The following is a 21,532-nucleotide window of genomic DNA, read 5'->3' on the forward strand; positions in this document are numbered from 1 at the left end:
GTTACAACCGTAACCCTAGTTCCCTGAGGAACGAGACGCTGCATCTCCGTGCCACACTCCCTGCATCCCTGCGGCGCTTACCTTCTCCCACAGGAGTTAGCGTCTTGTCCATCTCAGAGCCATTTGTAGCTTCCTGTTTACGCGACGTCACCCGCCGATGACATCACGTCCCAACGCCTATTGGTCAGATTACACACGTGGGTCAGAGCGCGGTCACGCAGAGGGCGTTCCCATAGCGTTTCGATGCAGCGTGTTGTTCCTCAGGGAACTAGGGTTACGGTCGTAACCTAGAGACATTCTCTTGCATGTCAGTCAAAGAAGGTTCATTCTGTCCATCATTCTTTACTTTCTTGGGTGGACGTTTCTTTAGACCTCCTTCAGACGCTTTACAGGCATAAGATTGAAGATTCTTATGACACCTCTTTTCTTTCAGAATATTATAAAGGATTGAGGAAGGAGTCTGAATAATTCCAGAGTGCACTGTATGTTAAGTGGACTGTTAAGCAGAAAATTGTTTAAGATATAAGATAATAAAGGTTTTTTACACACAGTAGGTTGTGTTTCCACCAGCAAGCAGCACAGAAAGACAGAGCAGTTTGAGTAAAGTTTATTATTTCTGAGGAGACATTGAACATTTTTATATCAACTATAATAAACCCATCCTAATAGTGCATACAGTTAAATAGTCTGTTTCTACATTCTGCATTCATTACTGTTCCAGTTTCTGCAAACAAAATGTCCAGTGTAGCTCAGGGACAAATTAAATCTCACCCCTCACTTATAGTTTTTATAAACACTTTTACTAACATTTTATTTTGGATCACAAAACCTCACAGATGAGTTATAACGCAACATCCTGACTCCAGCATATAGAGGCTGAGTGAATATGGTGTGGACTCTGTGGAGGAGCCTCATGGTGTCAGAGATGCTGTAGAAGGACAGAGTTCCTGCACTGTGATCCACATACACTCCTATTCTGGAGGATGATGGACCTCGGAGCTCAGTCTGAATGTTGTTTTGCCAGAAAGAGACAAAGGAAAAAAAACACAGCATACTCCAGGACTGACTGTTGCGTCCAAACAAACACTCATCACCCCGTCCTTTCCTGCTGATCTCTTTATATGACACTGATATGTACACATCATTGCTCCTCTCCACCTCCCAGTAACAGCGTCCACACACACTCTCCTTACACAACACCTGATGCCGAGAGTCAAATCTCTCTGGATGATCAGTGTATCGCTGTTCTGTCTTACTCCGTGTCACCACTCTGTACTTCTCAGTCAGAATGAGTTGATGATGTGCTGTGTTTGGATCCAGAGTCAGATAACAGAAATCTACAGTAATAAAATGTCCACATGTTAGATGTTAATCACAGGATTTATAATAAGTGTGTGTGAGACACCTGTCTGTGTTTCTATCCTCCTAATGCAGCTCTATAAACATGGATCAGATATAGATCAACAATACAGACATTTGTTTGTGTGTCTATGTGTGTGTGTGTGTGTGTGTGTGTGTGTGTGTGTGTGTGTGTGTGTGTGTTAAACCCACACTGCAAAAAATCTTCTCTGCTCGTTGGTTCTGAAGGTAAACTCATCTGAACTGCTGTAGCTTTGGAGACACAGAGACAAAATGGAGACACAGAGACAAAATGGAGTCAGAAAAATGAGGTGGAAACAGTTTAAAGTGTGAATGTGAAAGATTTGCTTCCTCACGTTTATTTCAGACGTCAACAACATCACCATCTCAATTTATTCATCAGCTACGATTTTCTCCACAAATGTAAGATTTGTACTTTGTTTGTCTGCTAAATTGATCTTGATGTCATTTACAAGACTGATGCTAATACTGTGTGATTTTCTGCAGTCTTGTTCCTGCTTACTTCTTATTTCTGTTAGATGAATTTTATGGCTCTTTTTACTGTGATACAGAAACAATGTTTGTTTGTTCACCTTGTGGTCTGATTTTGTTGAATTCCTCCTCACAGATTTGTTCGACTCGTTTTTTCAGATCTGAGAGAGATTTCCTCACTCCATCAAATGAGAGATGTTGATTAACAGTGAAGCTGGGTGAGTCGTCACATTCAGGAGAAACACAGAGAGACGGGAAACTCTACAGAGAGGAAACACATCATAGAGAAGGAGAAAAGTGTACGAGAGGAACGAATGAATCTCAGACTGAATCAGAACAAAGACACACTTGTGATCTCAGACAGGAACATTTCTTGTTGTTGTAATGAGTTTTTAGGAGGAAACTTTGTGAGTTTAGTTGAAGGTGTTGTCTGTACTTGAAAATGACCTTAAACATCTTCCACTGCTATGACACCATATGTTATATGTAGATTCAAATCACTTTTACTCCTGTTTTATTCTTGTTAACATATTTTAAACTGTTTTTATTAAAATCACATTTTTTTTTAATTGTTCTTTGTTTTTATTATGATTTTATCCTGTGTCTCTTATTTTTACACATATTTTGTTTCTCTTATACTGTAAATTGTTTTCTAATTTCTATGTAAAGCACTTTGAATGACCTCTGTGTATGAAATGTACTATACAAATAAACTTGCCATGCCTTGCCTGGCCTAGATATATAGTTGTCACGATGTGACACTTGACAAAGGCAAGTGAGGATGCAATTGCAGTTTTATTATTTAATAAACAAAACAAGGGCAGAGCCGGGAGAGCAGTCCAGGGCGGAGCCGGGAGAGCAGGAGGCAGGGGTGGTGCTGGAGGCGGAGCCGGAGACCAGAGCAGGACCGGAGACCAGGGTGGTGCCGCAGGCTGAGCCAGAGACCATAACGGAGTTGGCGGCCAGGGTGGTGCTCTGAACCTGTTAACCGGGACAGGAGCTAGAAGGGCTGGCAAATCCAGCGAAATGAAACACAGGACAGATAAAACAGGAACATTAATAGGTTCAGGCCAGGCAGAGAGTTCAGGGAGTTTGGGTGTCACCATGTCGACTGCGTTCTCCGACTCAGTCATTTCGGTCGACCCGGTTGGCCCATCTGGTTCCGTCGACCCAGTCGGTTCCTTCGACCCGGTCGTTTTGGCTGGTTCCGTCGATCCGGTTGGCCCACCTGGTTCCATCGACCAAGTCGGTTCTGTTGACCTGGTCGGTTCGGCTGGTTCCGTCGACCCGGTTGGCCTATCTGGTTCCATCGACCCAGTCGGTTCTGTCGACCAGGGCGGTTCGGCTGGTTCCGTCGATCCGGTCGGTTTGGCTGGTTCCGTCGATCCGGTTGGCACATCTGGTTCCATCGACCAAGTCGGTTCTGTCGACTTGGTCGGTTCGGCTGGTTCCGTTGACCCGGTTGGCCTATCTGGTTCCATCGACCCAGTCGGTTCTGTCGACCCGGGCGGTTCGGCTGGTTCCGTTGATCCGGTCGGTTCGGCTGGTTCCGTCGACCTGGTTGGCACATCTGGTTCCGTCGACCAAGTCGGTTCTGTCGACTTGGTCGGTTCGGCTGGTTCCGTTGACCCGGTTGGCCCATCTGGTTCCGTCGACCCAGTCGGTTCCGTCAACCCGGGCGGTTCGGCTGGTTCCGTCGAGCCGGTTGGCCCATCTGGTTCCGTCGACCCTGTCGGTTCTGTCGACCTGGTCAGTTCAGCTGGTTCCGTCGACCTGGTTGGCTCATCTGGTTCCGTCGACCCAGTCGGTTCCGTCGATCCGGGCGGTTCGGCTTGTTCCGTCGACCCGGTCAGTTCAGCTGTTTCCGTCGACCCGGTCGGTTCTGTCGACCCGGTCGGTACCGTCAACCCGGTCAGTACCGTCGACCCGGTCGGTTCAGCAGGTTTCGTCGACCAGGTCGGTACAGTCGACGCGGTTGGTTTGGCAGGTTCCATCGACCCGGTCGATTCGGCTGGTTTCAATGACCCGGTCGGTTCCGGCAACCCCGTCGGTTCCGGCGACCCGGTCGATTCGGCTGGTTTCGATGACCTGGTCGGTTCCCAGCGACCCCGTCGGTTCCGGCGACCCGGCTGGTTCCGGCGACCAGGCTGGTCTAGCTGGCAGACTATGGATGCCGGCCGCCCAAGCCGACCTCATCGGGGTATCCGCCAGTTTCGAGACCAGCCGGTTAGCACGGGCCTCAGCCGAGCTTGCCGGTACGGTAGCCATGAGAACTGGCTTGGTCACAAGTGTGCACGGGACTGGGCTGGACGGAGGCACTGTAGGGCATTCGAGCGTCCGTGGCTGATTCCACTCTGTAGCCCTCGGTCCCCGATGCTTGCTGCCCCCCCAAAAAAATATTTACGGCCGGCTTCCATCTCTACACTGCTCAAGGTTAACGCGGACCCGCCCAGGAGCAATGCCAAGTTGAAGAACTCCGAGAATGATTTTATCTCTCGGGTAGACGGCATCAAGTATCGCAGGATGTCCCTTAGTCCGACCTTGAGAGCCTTCTCGTCAAAGTTGAACTGATTGCACACGGTGAGACAAAGGCAAGTGAGGATCCAATTGCAGTTTTACTATTTAATGAACAAAACAAGAAACAGGCAGGCACAGGGCAGAACACTGAGCAGGACAGAGAACAGGGACAGAGACAGAGACTTTAACCTTGTTAAATATCTTCACCATCATCATCATCTGACTGGTCTGAGCTGTTTCACACATCTTTACAAAACACACTTTGACTTTTAATAAAAATCCACCTTACACTGAATGACAGTCATATAACCAATCAGATCACCTCAATAGAAATTAGATTAGAAATACAATTTGTAAAAATTGACATAAAAAGAATAATAATATCCAGATCTCACCTGTTTTTTAGTTCTTTCTGCTTTAGCTGAAACTGTATCATGACCTTTGTGTTTTCACCCTGTGCAGAAGTCACACTCCACATCGCCAGTTCCAGTGTAACAGTGATCAGGAGAAGCAGCTTGGAGTTCAGTCTTCTTCAGTTTCTCCACCACTTCAGCCAGCATGTTGTTCCTGCATAGAACAGGCCTTGGAGTGAAAGTCTCTCTACACTGAGGACAGCTGTAGATGCGCTTCACATCCTCCTGATCCCAGTGAGCATTAATACACACCTTACAGAAACTGTGACCACAGGGAATAGTCACTGGGTCATTCAGGAGATCCAGGCACACTGAACAGCTGAAGTGATCCTGATCTACTGAAATACTGGCCTCTGCCATTTTCCTGCACTGAGAGAATGAGTGGGTTTGTTGGTTGGTTCGTAGGTTGGTTATGTTTCATTTTATAAGTTTTGTGTTATAGTGTAACTGAGAGAGAGAAGCTGCTGCTTTACAGAAAAAAAGGAGCTCAGGCTTTTTTTTTTATTCAGAATCAGAATCAGGTTTATTGGCCAAGTGTGTTGATGTTGACACACACAAGGAATTTGGTTCCAGCAGTTTGTGACTCTCAAAAGTACAGACATAAGTAACACTATACTATACAAACTATACAAGAAAATGATGCAGACGATGAGATACAATATAGAAGGAATGAATATAAAAAATGAATATAAAATGAATAAAATATATAAAATATAAATATAGAATATGAATGATCAGTTATGTACATAAAGTGTGGGAGTGCAAATAAAAAATATTGTGTAATATTATGCTTTTTGTACAATATACAGCAGCAGTAGTGTGTAATATATACAGATGATGTGATGACTGACAGTCCTGATAATGCAGGACTTATAGATATGAAGCAGTGAATATAATGATGGTGAGTTGTTAATCAGGGTGATTGTCTGGGGAAAGAAACTGCTCCTCTTTTAGTAAGCAAAGTTTTGTAGTGCCTGACAGAAGGGAGGAGCTGAAAGAGGGCGTGTCCAGGGTGTGAAGGGTCTGTAGTGATTTTTACAGCCTGGTTTCTGGTTCTTGTGTCATACAAGTCCTGGAGAGTAGGCAAGGGAGCTCCATTTATATTTTCTGCTGTTTTTACTGTGCGTTGCGGTCTGTTCCTGTCCTGTTTAGTTGCTGCACCAAACCAGATGGTGATGGATGTGCACAGGACAGATTCAATGACTGCAGTGTAGAACAGCATGATCAGCTCCTATGGCAGACCAAACTTCCTTAATTGATGTAGACAGTAGAGGTCTTGGGAAATGGTAATGTGCAGAAACTTGAAGGCCTCCACAGATGACACCTGGCTGATGGATATTGTGAGGGGGAGTAGTGTTGAGGGGTCTTTCCTAAAGTCCACTATCATCCCCACAGTTTTGAGGGTGTTTAACTCCAGACTGTCAAGACTGCACCATAGCACCAGCCGCTTCACCTCCTGCCGGTATGCAGACTCATCACCATCTTGGATGAGACCAATGAGCGTCGTATCATCAGATTTCAGGAGTTTAACAGTTTTAATGTAAAGAATCTCCTCTGTGATTTAAGTTTTTATTAATTGAAATGATTTTTCCATGTATTTGAATAAGGTAAATCATCACATTATATTTATAATATTCAGACACTTTTTACTCAGTACATTACATCTCATCACATTACATCACCCCAGTCTTTTTCATTAGGGATCAATTTTAGGGATAAATAGTAACTTAACTTAAAACTTTATAATTATTATTATATGTTTCTATACTTTATTAAGATTATATGTTTCTATACTAAAAACACTACACTTAACAATGGACATTGTCTCAAAGCAGCTTTACAGAAGTATAGAAATATAGAATAAAGATGATAAAGTTTGAGTTGCTATTTCTCTCTAACATTTATCCCTAATGATCAAGGCTGATGTGATGGTGGCAAGGAAAAAACTCCCTGAGAGGAACCAGGCTCTAATGGGAACCCATCCTCATTTGTGTGACACTAAGGAACCCATCCTCATTGTGTGATACTGACACTATCATTGACAGTAAATGATGTAAATGTAAAAAATGTCCTTTAATTTTTTGGTTTTAGCCCCTGTTGATGTTCATAAGGTTTAGTGGTTATGTCAGGACTACTGCAACATAGGTTTGGTTGAGGCTTTTTCAGCCTCAAAGGGGGGAGTTATGTGAACAATCTTGAAACTCAAGAATGCCCCAAAGTAAAGTATTATGCCTTACAAATTATTACAATTGGTGTCATAAGACATTTGGGAGTAGGCCCAGATGTTGTAATAGTTTTAGGGTAATATAAACAGTGCTCAGCATAAATATAGCATTCAGCGTCAGTTCAGGCAGGCCACATAGTCAAGCTCGGCTATCAGCTGATGTCAATTTTCTAACCTAGTCCATCAGCTCATCTGATTCCTAAGCGCGCTATTGGTCCCTTTCAAACAGGGAGCCCTATTTAAATGCTTTTTTCAGTCTGTCTTTTTGGCTGTTTCCTCTGTATCTCTGCAACCCACCTCCTCCCCTAGCTCCCCCTTGGAACTGTGTGTTTAACTTAATCAGTGTCATTCTGTTGTCACTGATGAAGGCTCTGTTCTAAATGGGGGGGATTTTGTCTGGCTGCTTTCCCAGTTAAATGGGAGATTGTCCCCCTACGAAACTGCTGCTGTTCCCTGAATAGCTTTCATGGAGCTCATGAAAATTGGAATTCAGAACAGAGCCATACTGGCAAATGTAAAATTGATAAGCTTGCAAATAAAAAAAATTAAATATGTCAAAGAATTGTCTTTATTTTTACTCAAGTGGTCTTGACTGAAATGACTCCCTCCGGGGTCTGACCATTTTGGGACACTGGCAGAGGTTCTGACATGCTCTTACTTTTGGTCTTTTTTCAGTTACTTCAAAACATATTAATGGCTAATATCACATAACACTGTATTCAGCACAAACTGGGCTACAATATTATGTAAGTAAAATGTATGTACATGTTTGTATTTTTAAGTAAATGATGTTTAGGTGCGGTTAGTAAAAAAAAAAGAAAAGTTGCTGAAATTAGGCCAAGAAACACATACTAAATACAGGCACATTTACAGCTCATCAACAAAATAAATAAAAGTTGCCAATTACGAGACGTTTCTATAAAGTCGTTCTTAATATCTGCTTGCAAATAGTCTGTAAACAGTTAGCACGGGCTATATACAGTATGTATAATTTTACATCACACAAGATTTCAAAAATTGTAAGTAAAACTTACTCTTCAGAAATTATATCCTCAGCTGCCTCAATTCGCTCTTCAAAATACAAACGTTTGTCGTTGGAGTCCTGCTCTTCATCTGAGGAAACGGTGAACTCATCCTCGCTGTCCAGGAACATCTGTAGAGCTCCTCAGCTCTAAAGTATTTCATCTTCCCAGCGTGTCGATAAGTGAATGAATCTGTTAAAACTTTGTGCTTCTTATAGCATTGTTTGGGGGCGTTGATCTTGTTTGCATAACCTGCTCAGGTAATTTTCATATGAATGGCGCGCAAGCGGAAGGTGGGATCACATTAGTGCTAATGAAGTCGAGCCAGAAAAACTGTACCTCTCTTTACTTACATACAGATTACACAAAAAGACAAGATTTGCTTTTGATTTTAATTACCTTATTTAAAATAGACATTTCAGGCTTTCATTAGACATATGTATCATTTTCGTGTGATAAGTATTATCAGAGTTATCAGTTCATGTTTTGTAAAGTGTTTCAGGAAGATGGTCAAGGACACAGAGATGTCTGAATGCACACTCCGGGTATTTTCTTCATTTGCCAAAAGTAAAGCGTTTTGTTGTTATTATGAATGCACTCAAATAAAAGTAGACACTACACAGTTTTGAATGATGTAATACACTTATGTGTATGACTATGAATTATGGAGTATTTTAAGTGGACTTCACATTGAAGAGGAAAAAAATGCACCAAAGACGCCTTTGGACCCCAGAGGGTTAATTATGGTCATCAGTTATGAAGTCATTTATACTGACGTACGTGTCCCTTAGTGACATGATTTCGGATTGCGTAGGAAACCCTTCCGCTCTCCCACTAAGGAATGTGTCCTAGTTTGCACGGGTTAGTGTAAAAACACAAGATCAACTATCAGAGTTGGTCTTACCTTGAATGCAGGTGTCCTTTGAAGCCCCTCAGTCTTCTAACAAAGGATCCTCTTCAAGTCCTTCTACCTAATCTATTGTTTGAAGTAAAAGTAAAAGTAGAAAAAAATTAAAAAATAAAATAAAAAATAAATATAACAAACCAGGAAACACTCTCCAAGTGTAAGCTTGTGTTTGTTCTATGATGCACACAGAGTATCACATGCACTGAGCTTGTCTACAATACTAATGTGTGCTACTAATGTTTTTCCTTATATTCAAGATTAACACTTCTATATATGGTTATATGGTTACAGTTAACTCCCTGCAACTGCCAGGTTGTGATTATATATGACTGAAGCTTTCTCTTGCTGCTGAATTCGACAGCAAGCGCTGAAACACTTCATGTGCAGATTACTCCAAGCGAATACACAGTTGGCTTCATAAGCTTTCACTACCAGAAACAGCTTTTATATAAGTTTACAGTCAAAATAAGCAATATTAATCTTATCAATTCTATTACAGGAGAATACGTGAATATAATAAAAATAAAAGCAATTTTTGTCGACATAGCTGGCCAGTACAAAATGTCTCTGCCTCTTGCCTTACATTTGACAATTCCCAGGTGTGACTCATGTAATTTGTTGATCATTTCCTGTCTTAGCTGATTTGGAACAATGAGCTTATTCACTTTGAATAACAGATCATCATCATGACTGATTTCCACTCGATATGTCCAGTATGGCTGTATAGATCATGGCATCATAGATCATTCTTTCGCCCATCCATTCAGCACTGCCTTTTTAACATTTGCAACTCTGCATCCTCTGCTGTTGCTTTTTTGAAAGCATCCAGTTTCTCTTACAAAAAGGGAAGTTGTGACATAATCCAGTTCACTGCTAGGTCCTCTTCCAGCAGATTTTCCTTCTGCTCGTGGAGATATGCACGACTCAGAGCATCTGCAATGTATAGCTTTTTACCAGGTTTGTACATCACCTTCAGGTTGTATCTCTGTAGTCGTAGAAGCACTCTTTGTAATCTCATAGGAGCCTGATGTAGCAGCTTCTTAAATATACTCACTAATGGCTTGTGTACACATACTGGTGAAAATTCTCACATCCATAAACTATGGCTAACAACTCCTTTTCAATTTGTGCGTATCTATGCTGATAGTCATTCAGAGCTCTCGAGCCATATGCCACTGGCCTTCCTTCTTGCAGAATCACCGCTCCTGTTCCTTCTGAACGGGAATCGACCGGTTTGTTCACATCAAAGAATTTCAAAGTAGGACTTTGAGTACCCAAATATTTCAGTTTTTCAAAACTTTGTTGTTGAGCATCTTCCCAGTGCCACTCTGTCTCTCTTTCCAGCAATTTCCTCAAAGTTACACTTGTCAGACATATTGGGAATGAACTTCCCCAGATATTGCACTACTCCTAGAAATCTTTGCAGTTCTTGCTTGCGTTGTGGTGGTGGAATTTCAGACACTGCCCTTAACTTTTCTTCATCTGGCTTAACTCCTTGAGCACTCAGTATGCATCCTATGTATTTGATCTCCATCATTCTTATTTTTCTGTTGAGTTTTAAATTGTTTCTTTTTGCACATTCCAGCAGCTTTGTTAGCGTTTCATCAAGCTCTTCAATAGAGTCTCCTCACACCGGCAAGTCATCAATGATATTTACCATACATTCCAGTCCTTCAATCATTTGTTCTACGGATCCCTGAAAGACTTCTGATGCTGAGGACATACGGAAAGGTGACCTAAGAAAAGGGTATCACCCGATTGGCGCGTTCATTGTGCAAAGCTTTGGACTTTCATGATCCAGCTTTTTCTGCCAAAACTCTTGATTTGCTTCTAACAGAAAAAGTACTTTGCATTCTGCATTTCTGATACCACATGTTCTACTGTCAGTGTTTGAAGAACTGTGCTGTCCTCTTTTCCTGCGTTTATATCAGTTTTATTCTGACACCATGTTCTGTTCTTTAGACAGACAAACGAACAAGAGCTGCTGCTCCTTCACATTACTTTATTTTACTGACTGCAGTATCAGATGACCACTAGATTTCCTCATAACCTTATATATGTTTAACATATACAATATGTTACACACAAACATAAACATTCATACACAATAACAACATAAACATTCATACACAAGTCTCAGACAATTCATGGCAGAAATCTTTTATGATGTTACGTAACATATTACAATGTTATTCCATTTTTAAATCACAGCCCACATGAACTGAAATTTAAGTGCAAATAAAATAAGTTCAGAAAATTGAAAATATCATTGTTTCATGGTGTTTTTTCTCTCACAGGAGCGCGTGCTCGCGTCACTCGAACAAAGTCTCGTGATTCCTGCTCTGGACTGCGACTGCGCAGAAGACTGAACTGAGAGAAAATACAGTTTATTAACAGTTTATTCTTCCACTTCTGAAGTCTGTCACCATATTATAAAGGATTGATGAAGGAGTCTGAATAATTCCAGAGTGCACTGTATGTTAAGTGGACTGTTAAGCAGAACATTGTTAAAGATATAAGATAATAAAGGTCTTTTCACACAGTAGGTTGTGTTTCCACCAGCAAGCAGCACAGAAAGACAGAGCAGTTTGAGTAAAGTTTATTACTTCTGAGGAGACATTGAACATTTTTATATCAACTATAATAAACCCATCCTAATAGTGCATACAGTTAAATAGTCTGTTTCTACATTCTGCATTCATTACTGTTCCAGTTTCTGCACACAAAATGTCCAGTGTAGCTCAGGGACAAATTAAATCTCACACCTCACTTATAGTTTTTATAAACACTTTTACTAACTTTTTATTTTGGATCACAAAACCTCACAGATGAGTTATTACTCCGTATCCAAACTCCAGCGTATAGAGGCTGAGTGAATGTGGTGTGGACTCTGTGGAGGAGCCTCATGGTGTCAGAGATGCTGTAGAAGGACAGAGTTCCTGCACTATGATCCACATACACTCCTATTCTGGAGGATGATGGACCTCGGAGTGCAGTCTCAATGCTGTTGTGATAGAAAAAGACAGAGGAATAAAAACACCACAGACTCCAGGACTGACTGTTGCATCCAAACCCACACTCATTACCCTGTCCTTTCCTGCTGATGTCTTTATATGACACTGATATGTACACATCACTGCTCCTCTCCACCTCCCAGTAACAGCGACCACACACACTCTCCTTACACAACACCTGAGCACAGGAGTCAAATCTCTCTGGATGATCAGTGTATTGCTGTTGTGTCTCACTCCGTCTCACCACTCCGTTCTTCTCAGACAGAATGAGTTGACGATGTGCTGTGTTTGGATCCAGAGTCAGATAACAGAAATCTACAGTAAAAAAAATGTCCACATGTTAGATGTTAATCACAGGATTTATAATAAGTGTGTGTGAGACACCTGTCTGTGTTTCTATCCTCCTAATGCAGCTTTATAAACATGGATCAGATATAGATCACCAATACAGACAATTTAACACTGTGTGTGTGTTTGTGTTTGTGTGTGTGTTTGTGTATGTATGTTTCTGTGTGTGTGTCTGTCTGTGTGTGTGTGTGTGTGTGTGTGTGTGTGTGTGTCTGTCTGTGAGTGTGTGTGTGTTTGTGTATTTATGTGTCTGTGCATGTCTCTCTCTCTCTCTGTGTGTGTGTGTGTGTGTGTGTGTGTGTCTGTCTGTGAGTGTGTGTGTGTTTTTATATTTATGTGTCTGTGCATGTCTCTCTCTCTCTCTCTCTCTCTCTCTCTCTCTCTCTCTCTCTCTGTGTGTGTGTGTGTGTGTGTGTGTGTGTGTGTGTGTGTGTGTGTGTGTGTGTGTGTGTGTGTGTGTGTTAAACCCACACTGCAAAAAATCTTCTCTGCTCGTTGGTTCTGAAGGTAAACTCATCTGAACTGCTGCAGCTTTGGAGACACAGAGACAAAATGGAGACACAGAGACAAAATGGAGACACAAAAATGATGTGGAAACAGTTTAAAGTGTGAATGTGAAAAATTTGCTTCCTCACGTTTATTTCAGACGTCAACAACGTCACCATCTCAATTTATTCATCAGCTACGATTTTCTCCACAAATGTAAGATTTGTACTTTGTTTGTCTGCTAAATTGATCTTGATGTCATTTACAAGACTGATGCTAATACTGTGTGATTTTCTGCAGTCTTGTTCCTGCTTACTTCTTATTTCTGTTAGATGAATTTTATGGCTCTTTTTACTGTGATACAGAAACAATGTTTGTTTGTTCACCTTGTGGTCTGATTTTGTTGAATTTCTTCTCACAGATTTGTTCGACTCGTTTTTTCAGATCTGAGAGAGATTTCCTCACACCATCAAATGAGAGATGTTGATTGACAGTGAAGCTGGGTGAGTCGTCACATCCAGGAGAAACACAGAGAGACGGGAAACTCTACAGAGAGGAAACACATCATAGAGAAGGAGAAAAGTGGACGAGAGGAACGAATGAATCTCAGACTGAATCAGAACAAAGACACACTTGTGATCTCAGACAGGAACATTTCTTGTTGCTGTAATGAGCTTTTAGGAGGAAACTTTGTGAGGAACAGCGCCCTCTGTAGATCAGACAGTGAGTTTTACCTGGAGGAAGTGGATGTCATCGTGTGTGTGTGAAAGCTGCTCCATCTCAGTGACTCTCCTCTTAAGATCAGCAATCTCCTGCTCCAGTTGATTCAGGAGTCGTTCAGCTCGACTCACTTCATCTTTCTCCTGAGCTCTGATCAGCTCCGTCACCTCCGAGCGCTTTTTCTCCATGGAGCTGATCATCTCAGTAAAGATCCTCTCACTGTCATCTACTGCTGCCTGTGAACGTATCTGTAAGGACACACAAACACACACACACACACACACACACACACACACACACACAGACACACACACACACACACACACACACACACACACACACACAGACACACACAGACACACACACACACAGACACACACACACACACACACACACACACACACACACACACACACACACACACACACACACACACATTTAAAGATCAACTCTTTCTCTCACAGTGACTCTACAATGTGTGTGTTTATGTGAATCTCTCAGTTTCCTCCTCACCTTAATAATGTCCACAGTCTGTTTCAGCTCCTGCACCTTCTTCTGCTTCTCCTGGATCCTCTGCTGGGATTTTATCTGATCCTCCTTTAACTCATTCTGAGACCAAATAAAATAGGTTTATTTAATAGAAATAAAAGTAAAATACAAAGAATTGTAGCTGTAATTACACCAATACAACATTTAACTGACTGTATATTACAATCACACCCCCAGTGTCACCCATATGAGGATGGGTTCCCCCTTGAGTCCGGTTCCTCTCAAGGTTTCTTCCTTTACCAATTTAAGGGAGTTTTTCCTTGCCACTGCTGCCTGAGTCACCTCAGACTTGCTCATAGGGGAATAAATACATACACACTGTGAACTATATACAACTAATAATAATCTAGAATTTTTATTCTAATTCTTATTTCTTTTATTATTCGTTATTTCCTTTATCATTAATTATGTTTACCTTCTGCTCTGTGTTTATGTTCTGTAAAGCTGCTTTGTGACAATGTCTATTGTAAAAAGCGCTATACAAATAAACTTAAATTGAATTGAATTGAATTGAATAATTAAATAAGAAACTACAATCATTGTCCCCAGCACACATCATCACACTCATCACCCTCTCCTTTCCTGCTGATCTCTTTATATCAGACTGCTCTTAACATGGTGCCCTGTGATGATGTGGAGTCCCACCAGGGGGAACTCTCCTTGTTACCACCAGAGGCTCCTCAACCTGGATCAGGACAAATATATCTAGACCAAACTATGAGCAGAAGCTTCCCAGATCTCCAGCTCAGGGTTCTTTTTACATTTCCACAATCACTTTCACTCACTCGTTTAGTTGAAGGTGTTGTTTGTACTCGAAAATGACCTTAAACATCTTCCACTGGTATTACACCATATGTTATATGGAGATATATAGTATTTGACATTTTGACATTAATATTTTTAATTATAAACTTTGATTGTATGTATTAATTTATTTATTTTATTCTTATTTTTCTTCTTCTATTATATATATATTTTTTTTCTTCTGTTTCTATACTTCTGTAAAGTTGCTTTGAGACAATATGAATTGTTAAAATAAATTGAATTAGAATTTAAATTAGAATTTGTAGTTTGTGTGCATATATAAATATAAAGTACATATAAATGTGTCTTAAAGAAGCTTCAACACTTTTAGAAGTAAAACAAAATAGACTTTGTAATCAGAATAAAGTGTCACATGATCGTGTTAAATATCTTCATCATCATCATCATCATCATCACCGTTATGCCTTTGGCTGTTTAAAGTACACTGACTGGTCTGACCTGTTTCACACGTCTTTACAAAACACACTTTGACTTTTAATAAAAATCCACCTTACACTGAATGACAGTCATATATAATAATATATAATACTATCCAGTTCTCACCTGTTTTTTAGTTCTTTCTGTTTTAGCTGAAACTGTATCATGACCTTTGTGTTCTTCCATCGTACATAAGTAACAGATGAAGCTTTGGTCAGTACGACAGTAGATTTCCATCAGTTTGTCATGTTCAGAGCAGATCTTCTCTTGGAGCTCTGCACAGGCTTCAACTAACTTGTGCTTCTTAAAGGCAGGAGACTGATAGTGAGGTTTAAGATGATCTTCACAATAGGAGGCCTGACAAACCAGACAGGACTTGACGGCTTTGTGTTTTCTCCCTGTGCAGAAATCACACTCCACATCTCCAGGTCCAGTGTAACAGTGAGCAGGAGAAGCAGCTTGGAGTTCAGTCTTCTTCAGTTTCTCCACCACTTCAGCCAGCATGTTGTTCCTGTGTAGAACAGGCCTTGGAGTGAAAGTCTCTCTACACTGAGGACAGCTGTAGATGCCCTTCACATCCTCCTGATCCCAGTGAGCATTAATACACACCTTACAGAAACTGTGACCACAGGGAGTAGTCACTGGGTCATTCAGGAGATCCAGACACACTGGACAGCTGAACTGATCCTGACCTACTGAAATACTGGCCTCTGCCATTTTCCTGCACTCACACTGAGAGAGAGAGAGAGAGAGAGAGAGAGAGAGAGAGAGAGAGAGAGAGAGAGAGAGAGAGAGTTCTATGAGTTTTGTTTTCTATGAAATGAACTTCCTGGTTCAGTGTGTTATTGTGTAAAGAGAGAGAGGAGGTGTGGCTTTACAGAGAAAAGGAGCTCAGACTTTAAAGATAAAGTGAAGTTGCACGACAGGAGAGATTTATTTTAATGTAAAGAATCTCCTCTGTGATTTAATTTTTTATTAATTGAAATGACTTTTTTCATGCATTTGAATAAGGTAAATAATCACATTATATTTATAATATTCAGACACTTTTTACTCAGTACATTACATCTCGTCACATTACATCACCTCAGTCTTGTTCATTAGGGATCAATTTTAGGGATAAATAGTAACTTAACTTAAAACTTTGTAATTATTATTATATGTTTCTATACTTTATTATTATGTTTCTATACTTAAAGCACTACACTTAACAATGGATATTGTCTCAAAGCAGCTTTACAGAAGTATAGAAATATAGAATAAAGATGATAAAGTTTGAGTTACTATTTCTCTCTAACATTTATCCCTAACGATCAAGGCTGATGTGACGGTGGTAAGGAAAAAACTCCCTGAGAGGAACCAGGCTCTAAAGGGAACCCATCCTCATTTGGGTGACACTGGACAGTAAATGATGTAAATGTAAATAATGTCCTTTCTTCACAAGTTTATAGTCAAGTGGAATTGTACAACCAAGTCCTTCTGATAAACTAATGTTTAGCGTTATTTCTGAGGTCATTATTGATGTTCCAAGATGGCGTCGTGGCAGTAGCAGTCAGCGGCAACTCCGGATCCAAAATCATGTCAAGTCAAGAAGTCAAGAAGCTTTTATTTTTATTTTAACCATATATATCTGACACAGTACACAGTGAAATGAGACAACGTTTCTCCAGGACTATGGTGCTACATAGAACAAGGACAGAGCTATGGACCTAAAGTAAGTTAGTCCTAGACACATAAAGTGCATCTGTACAACCTGGTGTACACAGTGTGAGACAGCAGACAGTGCACACAAACAATACAAAACACTACAAGACAATACACAAAAGCAGCACAGACCAGAATACATTCTATACATTCTATAATACGTGTGCAAAATACTGAAATGAACACTTATGAGGTATTGTAATGAATTATACAAAACAGCAACTGACTGAAATGTGAAAGACAGAATGTGTAAAGAGCAAAACCAGTGTGCAGAACATCATGTAAACAGTTTAAAATCGGGTGGTGCTGTAGACATGGATGCAGATTTGAAGGGTGTGTATTTGATGCAGATCAGTGTAGTCCCCACAGTTGAGTGTGTGTGTGTGTGTGTGTGTGTGTGTGTGTGTGTGTGTGTGTGTGTGTGTGTGTGTGTGTGTGTGTGTTTGTATTGTGCTCGGTGCAGTTCAGTTCAGTTATTGAGAGGTCTGCTGATTTGTGGAAAGAAACTGTTACACAGTCTGGTCATGAGGCCCAAATGCTTTGGTACCTTAGCATTCGGAAGGTAAAGTATGTGTGTGAGGGGTGTATGTGGTGAAGAGTGTGTGTGATGGGTGTGTGCGGTGAAGAGTGTGTGTGTGAGGGGTGTGTTTGGTGAAGAGTGTGTGTGAGGGGTGTGTGTGGTGAAGAGCATGTGTGCGGTGAAGAGTGTGTGTGAGGGGTGTGTGTTGTGAAGAGCATGTGTGCGGTGAAGAGTGTGTGTGTGAAGGCTGGTCTACAACACAAGTCTTTGCGGATGCAACGTGTGGTGCAAATGTCCATGATAGAGGGACGAGAGACTCCACTTTACCCTTTACAAAGGAACATGCATGTTGTGCTGCAGAACAATGATGAGGAATTGTGTTTGGGACAATTCACTCGATTCTTGTTCATGATTATTCCAATGTTTATTTTGTCACAAACAAAAAAATGTCAGTCTTTTTGTCTCATAGATCAGAGCGTTCACTACTTAGCATCGCAACATAAAGACTATTTGTGCATAAATCTGCATAAATCACTACCAGACACCCTGGATCCACTACAGTTCGCGTACCGCCAGAACCACTCTACTGAGGATGCCATTCTCCACACTACGATGAGCCACCTGGAGACCCTCCACGTTCACCTCTAAGTTGGAGGTCCTGGGACTCAGCTTGCCGCTGTGTTAATAGATCTCCAACTTCCTGACAGACAGACCACAAGCCGTACGGGTGGGCAAACCCCAGGGTTGTGTTCTGAGCCCCCTGCTATACTCACCGTACACATATGACTGTGTGGCCACTTCCAACTCTACCACCATCATCAAGTTTGCTGACAACACTGTGGTGGTGGGCATGATCTCCAACAAGGACGAGGATCTACAGGAGACTAAAAACCTGTAGAGATGATGCCAGGGGAACAATCTTTTCCTGAATGTCAGCAAGACTAAATAGTTGATAGTGGACTTCAGCACGCAGCAGGAGCAGTCATACCAACCGCTAAACATCAAAGGGACCCAAGTGGAGATAATAGACAGTTTCACATCAACACCCTGGTGAAGAAGGCCCGGCAGCATCTGTACCATCTGAGATGCTTAAGGGACTTCAAACTAAACTCTCAGGTGACTTTCTACACCTGCATCATTGAGAGTGTACTGATGGGTAGCATCACTTCCTGGTTCGGGAACAGCACCATGCAGGACAGGCGAGCCCTCCAGAGGGTGGTGTGATCAGCTGAACGTACCATCCACACCAAGCTCCCTGACCTGCAGGACATCTACAGCACGCGGTGCCGGAACAGGGCCAGGAAGATTGTAAAGGATCTCAGCATCCCAACAATGGACTCTTTTCCCTGTTACGTTCAGGGAAATGCTTCCGCTCCTTGAAAGCATACACAGAGAGAATGAGGAGAAGCTTCTTCCCGCAGGCCATCAGGAGTTTAAACCTGGAAACACCCAGGATCTAGTGCTGGACCTCTCTCTCCATCTTCACTGTTTTTATGCACTGACACTTTAACTCTGGACTGACCCTTTAACTCTGGACTGACACTTTAACTCTGGAGTGACCCTTTAACTCTGGACTGACACTTTAACTCCTGACTGTCACTTTAACTCTGACTGACACTTTAACACTGGACTGACACGTTAACTCTGACTGACACTTTAACTCTGGACTGACACTTTAACTCCTGACTGTCACTTTAACTCTGGACTGACACTTTAACTCTGACTGACACTTTAACTCTGGACTGACACTTTAAGTCTGACTGACACTTTAACTCTGGACTGACACTTTAACACTGGACTGACACTTTAACTCTGACTGACACTTTAACTCTGACTGACACTTTAACACTGGACTGACACTTTAACTCTGACTGACACTTTAACTCTGGACTGACACTTTAACTCTGGACTTGCACAGCACAGTACCACTTTATACACTTGTAGCGTTTGGTACCAGTCATTTTAGATTTCATGTCCCAGGCACCCTAAATTTCAACATCTACTCCTCAATTAACCGATGAGCAACCTAGTTTTACACACACACCTGGCTCCAGAATGACTGGAGCCTACACAAAGACCAGATAACCCCATGCGGCTTCTCTGATTAGGGGCCCTCAACACACACACACACACACACACACACACACACACACACACACACACACACACACACACACACACAAAACACAATGAGACATTCCTTTTACTAATAAATCCCGAAGATAAGGTACTCTAAGGTTCTCATTCTTATAACCCTTTTTGTAATGTGTTCTTCTTTTAAGGCTTGCCTGACTTAAAATTATTTGCTCCTTAATTTCCTGACAAGGGTGTATTTTATTCATGTGTCAGAAAACAACATTGTACTTTAAAATAAGTTATACTTTGATTAATGATCTGTGTATGTAATGTACCGCTGCCTTCATACCGTCATTACCCTTCATGTTTAGTATCCAAATGACCACAAAATTATCGGTTACTCATTTTTCAAGCACTGGTGTATTTTATTTGAGCACGAAAGGCGCCATACCGTCTTAATACACCCTGGATCAAACTTTAAAGTCATCTAAAAGTTTGATAGCTAAACCACGCCCACAGACACCCGAAACAAAGGGAGTTTTTCCCTCCAAAACCTTGACCGAAGTATTGGTCATCTCCCCAAAGATGGGTGGAGTTCGCGACCTTTAAATTGTCACAAACACCACCAATCCGTGGTCAGACTTCCGGAACAGCTTCAAGACGACTCCATCTTCCTTCAAAGAAGTTCCAGCAAGCTTCACTTCCAAGAACGACAACTGCTCTGATCTTCAGGAGAACTTGGAAGAACGTCTGACCCCACCCTAACTGACTTTTCAGAGATTTCTCTGTTGCATCCGGACTCTTGTGCAGTAAGCCAATGCAAGTAACCGTTTCCTTTACCAACCAATTTAGATGCGTAATTTTAAGTAGGAATCTTTCATTGAATCTTAAGGTGAATTTAAGTTTCTGTGACGATTTCCCAGTTAGAGTGTGATAAATTTTTGAGTCTAAGCTTGCCATTTCCTTTCCTTCCTTTCTCTAGTTTCTTCTTTCCAGTCTCTTCCTCCCTTTTCCCAATTTTAATTTCTTTTGTTTTATTTTATTTTCATTTTCGTTTTCCCTATTTCTTTTGCTTGTTTGTGCAGTTAGTTTTATGTTGTGTTTGTCTCATTCATTAAATGTCATAATTTTGAGCCACAGGTGATTTGTCTCTGAGTATCGCTCACAAATTAAGGTACCTGCAATATCTGGTCTGAACTACATGCTCTATTGAGTTAATTTAATTTAAATGACGGTATACAGTAAAAGGAAAGCGAATCTTTCTTGGCCGGGAAGATACCGCCTTCATAGAATTACTAAAGGTTACACGGCCTGTTCGCCGGACGAACAGACCAAATAAGCGTAACCTTAATTCCAGTACCGTTAATTTCAACTTAGGTTAAAATATTTAGGAGTCACTATAACAAGTTATAGTTACTTATAAATATTTACCTTGCTTCACGAGCCAAAATCGCTACACACTATATACATACTATACTGTGCATGGACAATTTGAGTACAATCATTAAAACCATACGCATTTATGTATATACATATATTTTTTTTAAAACATATATTTTCATATATTATATACTTTTATATAGTTTATACTTTTTATTTATCTACCTCATTTTGGTTTTAGTTTTATCCTTAATTCCATTCCTTTTTATGCTTGAATACCGGACAGACGTAAAAAGCATTTCACTGCATGTCTTACTCTGCATGTGTATGTGACAAATAAAATTTTATTTGATTTTTAAATGGTCTCACACCACAGTACCTGAGAGATCTTTTGGTTTTTTTATGACTTCGATCAAAAGGTGCAGGCTATTGGTACCTCAAGTACAAAAGTCTCCAGCAGGGGGCAGAGCTTTTGTGTTCCATAACTGTGGGGCAGAGCCCCACAGTTATGGAACACACTTCTGATTGGTGTTCAGGACTCAGACACAAGTCCAGGCTA

General features: G+C 41.2%; 3 protein-coding genes across 3 annotated transcripts; all 3 read right to left on the reverse strand.

Annotated features, from left to right (window-relative positions):
• Positions 1-592: 592 nt before the first annotated feature.
• Positions 593-2,082, reverse strand: LOC125138435 (tripartite motif-containing protein 16-like). The gene is made up of 3 exons (XM_047820591.1): positions 1,953-2,082; positions 1,552-1,611; positions 593-1,337 (listed from the first exon to the last, which is right to left on the reverse strand). The coding sequence occupies exons 2-3, from the start codon at positions 1,595-1,597 to the stop codon at positions 811-813; spliced, it is 573 nt and encodes a 190-aa protein (XP_047676547.1). The 5' UTR covers positions 1,598-1,611; positions 1,953-2,082; the 3' UTR covers positions 593-810.
• Positions 2,083-4,763: 2,681 nt separating this feature from the next.
• On the reverse strand, positions 4,764-5,257 carry LOC125145895 (E3 ubiquitin-protein ligase RNF135-like). The gene has a single exon (XM_047820593.1). The coding sequence runs from the start codon at positions 5,139-5,141 to the stop codon at positions 4,818-4,820; it is 324 nt and encodes a 107-aa protein (XP_047676549.1). The 5' UTR covers positions 5,142-5,257; the 3' UTR covers positions 4,764-4,817.
• Positions 5,258-11,518: 6,261 nt separating this feature from the next.
• Positions 11,519-16,097, reverse strand: LOC113637356 (E3 ubiquitin/ISG15 ligase TRIM25-like). Its single transcript, XM_047820600.1, has 6 exons — positions 15,420-16,097; positions 14,016-14,111; positions 13,517-13,750; positions 13,152-13,328; positions 12,768-12,813; positions 11,519-12,263 (listed from the first exon to the last, which is right to left on the reverse strand). Exons 1-6 carry the CDS (start codon positions 16,008-16,010, stop codon positions 11,737-11,739), a joined length of 1,671 nt encoding a protein of 556 aa, XP_047676556.1. The 5' UTR covers positions 16,011-16,097; the 3' UTR covers positions 11,519-11,736.
• Positions 16,098-21,532: the final 5,435 nt, after the last annotated feature.

The sequence above is a fragment of the Tachysurus fulvidraco genome, chromosome 11, assembly GCF_022655615.1.
Source record: "Tachysurus fulvidraco isolate hzauxx_2018 chromosome 11, HZAU_PFXX_2.0, whole genome shotgun sequence".
Classification (NCBI taxonomy): Eukaryota; Metazoa; Chordata; class Actinopteri; order Siluriformes; family Bagridae; genus Tachysurus; species Tachysurus fulvidraco.

Coding starts and splice junctions, on each gene's coding strand:
- LOC125138435 (XM_047820591.1), bottom strand. CDS start 1,597: ATGAGTTTACCTTCAGAACCAACGAGCAGAGAAGATTTTTTGCAGT. Junction 1,338..1,551: donor CAGAGAAGATTTTTTGCAGT/GTGGGTTTAACA, acceptor TTATTACTGTAG/ATTTCTGTTATCTGACTCTG.
- LOC125145895 (XM_047820593.1), bottom strand. CDS start 5,141: ATGGCAGAGGCCAGTATTTCAGTAGATCAGGATCACTTCAGCTGTTCA.
- LOC113637356 (XM_047820600.1), bottom strand. CDS start 16,010: ATGGCAGAGGCCAGTATTTCAGTAGGTCAGGATCAGTTCAGCTGTCCA. Junction 14,112..15,419: donor CAGAAAGAACTAAAAAACAG/GTGAGAACTGGA, acceptor ATTTGGTCTCAG/AATGAGTTAAAGGAGGATCA. Junction 12,264..12,767: donor CAGAGAAGATTTTTTGCAGT/GTGGGTTTAACA, acceptor TTTTTACTGTAG/ATTTCTGTTATCTGACTCTG.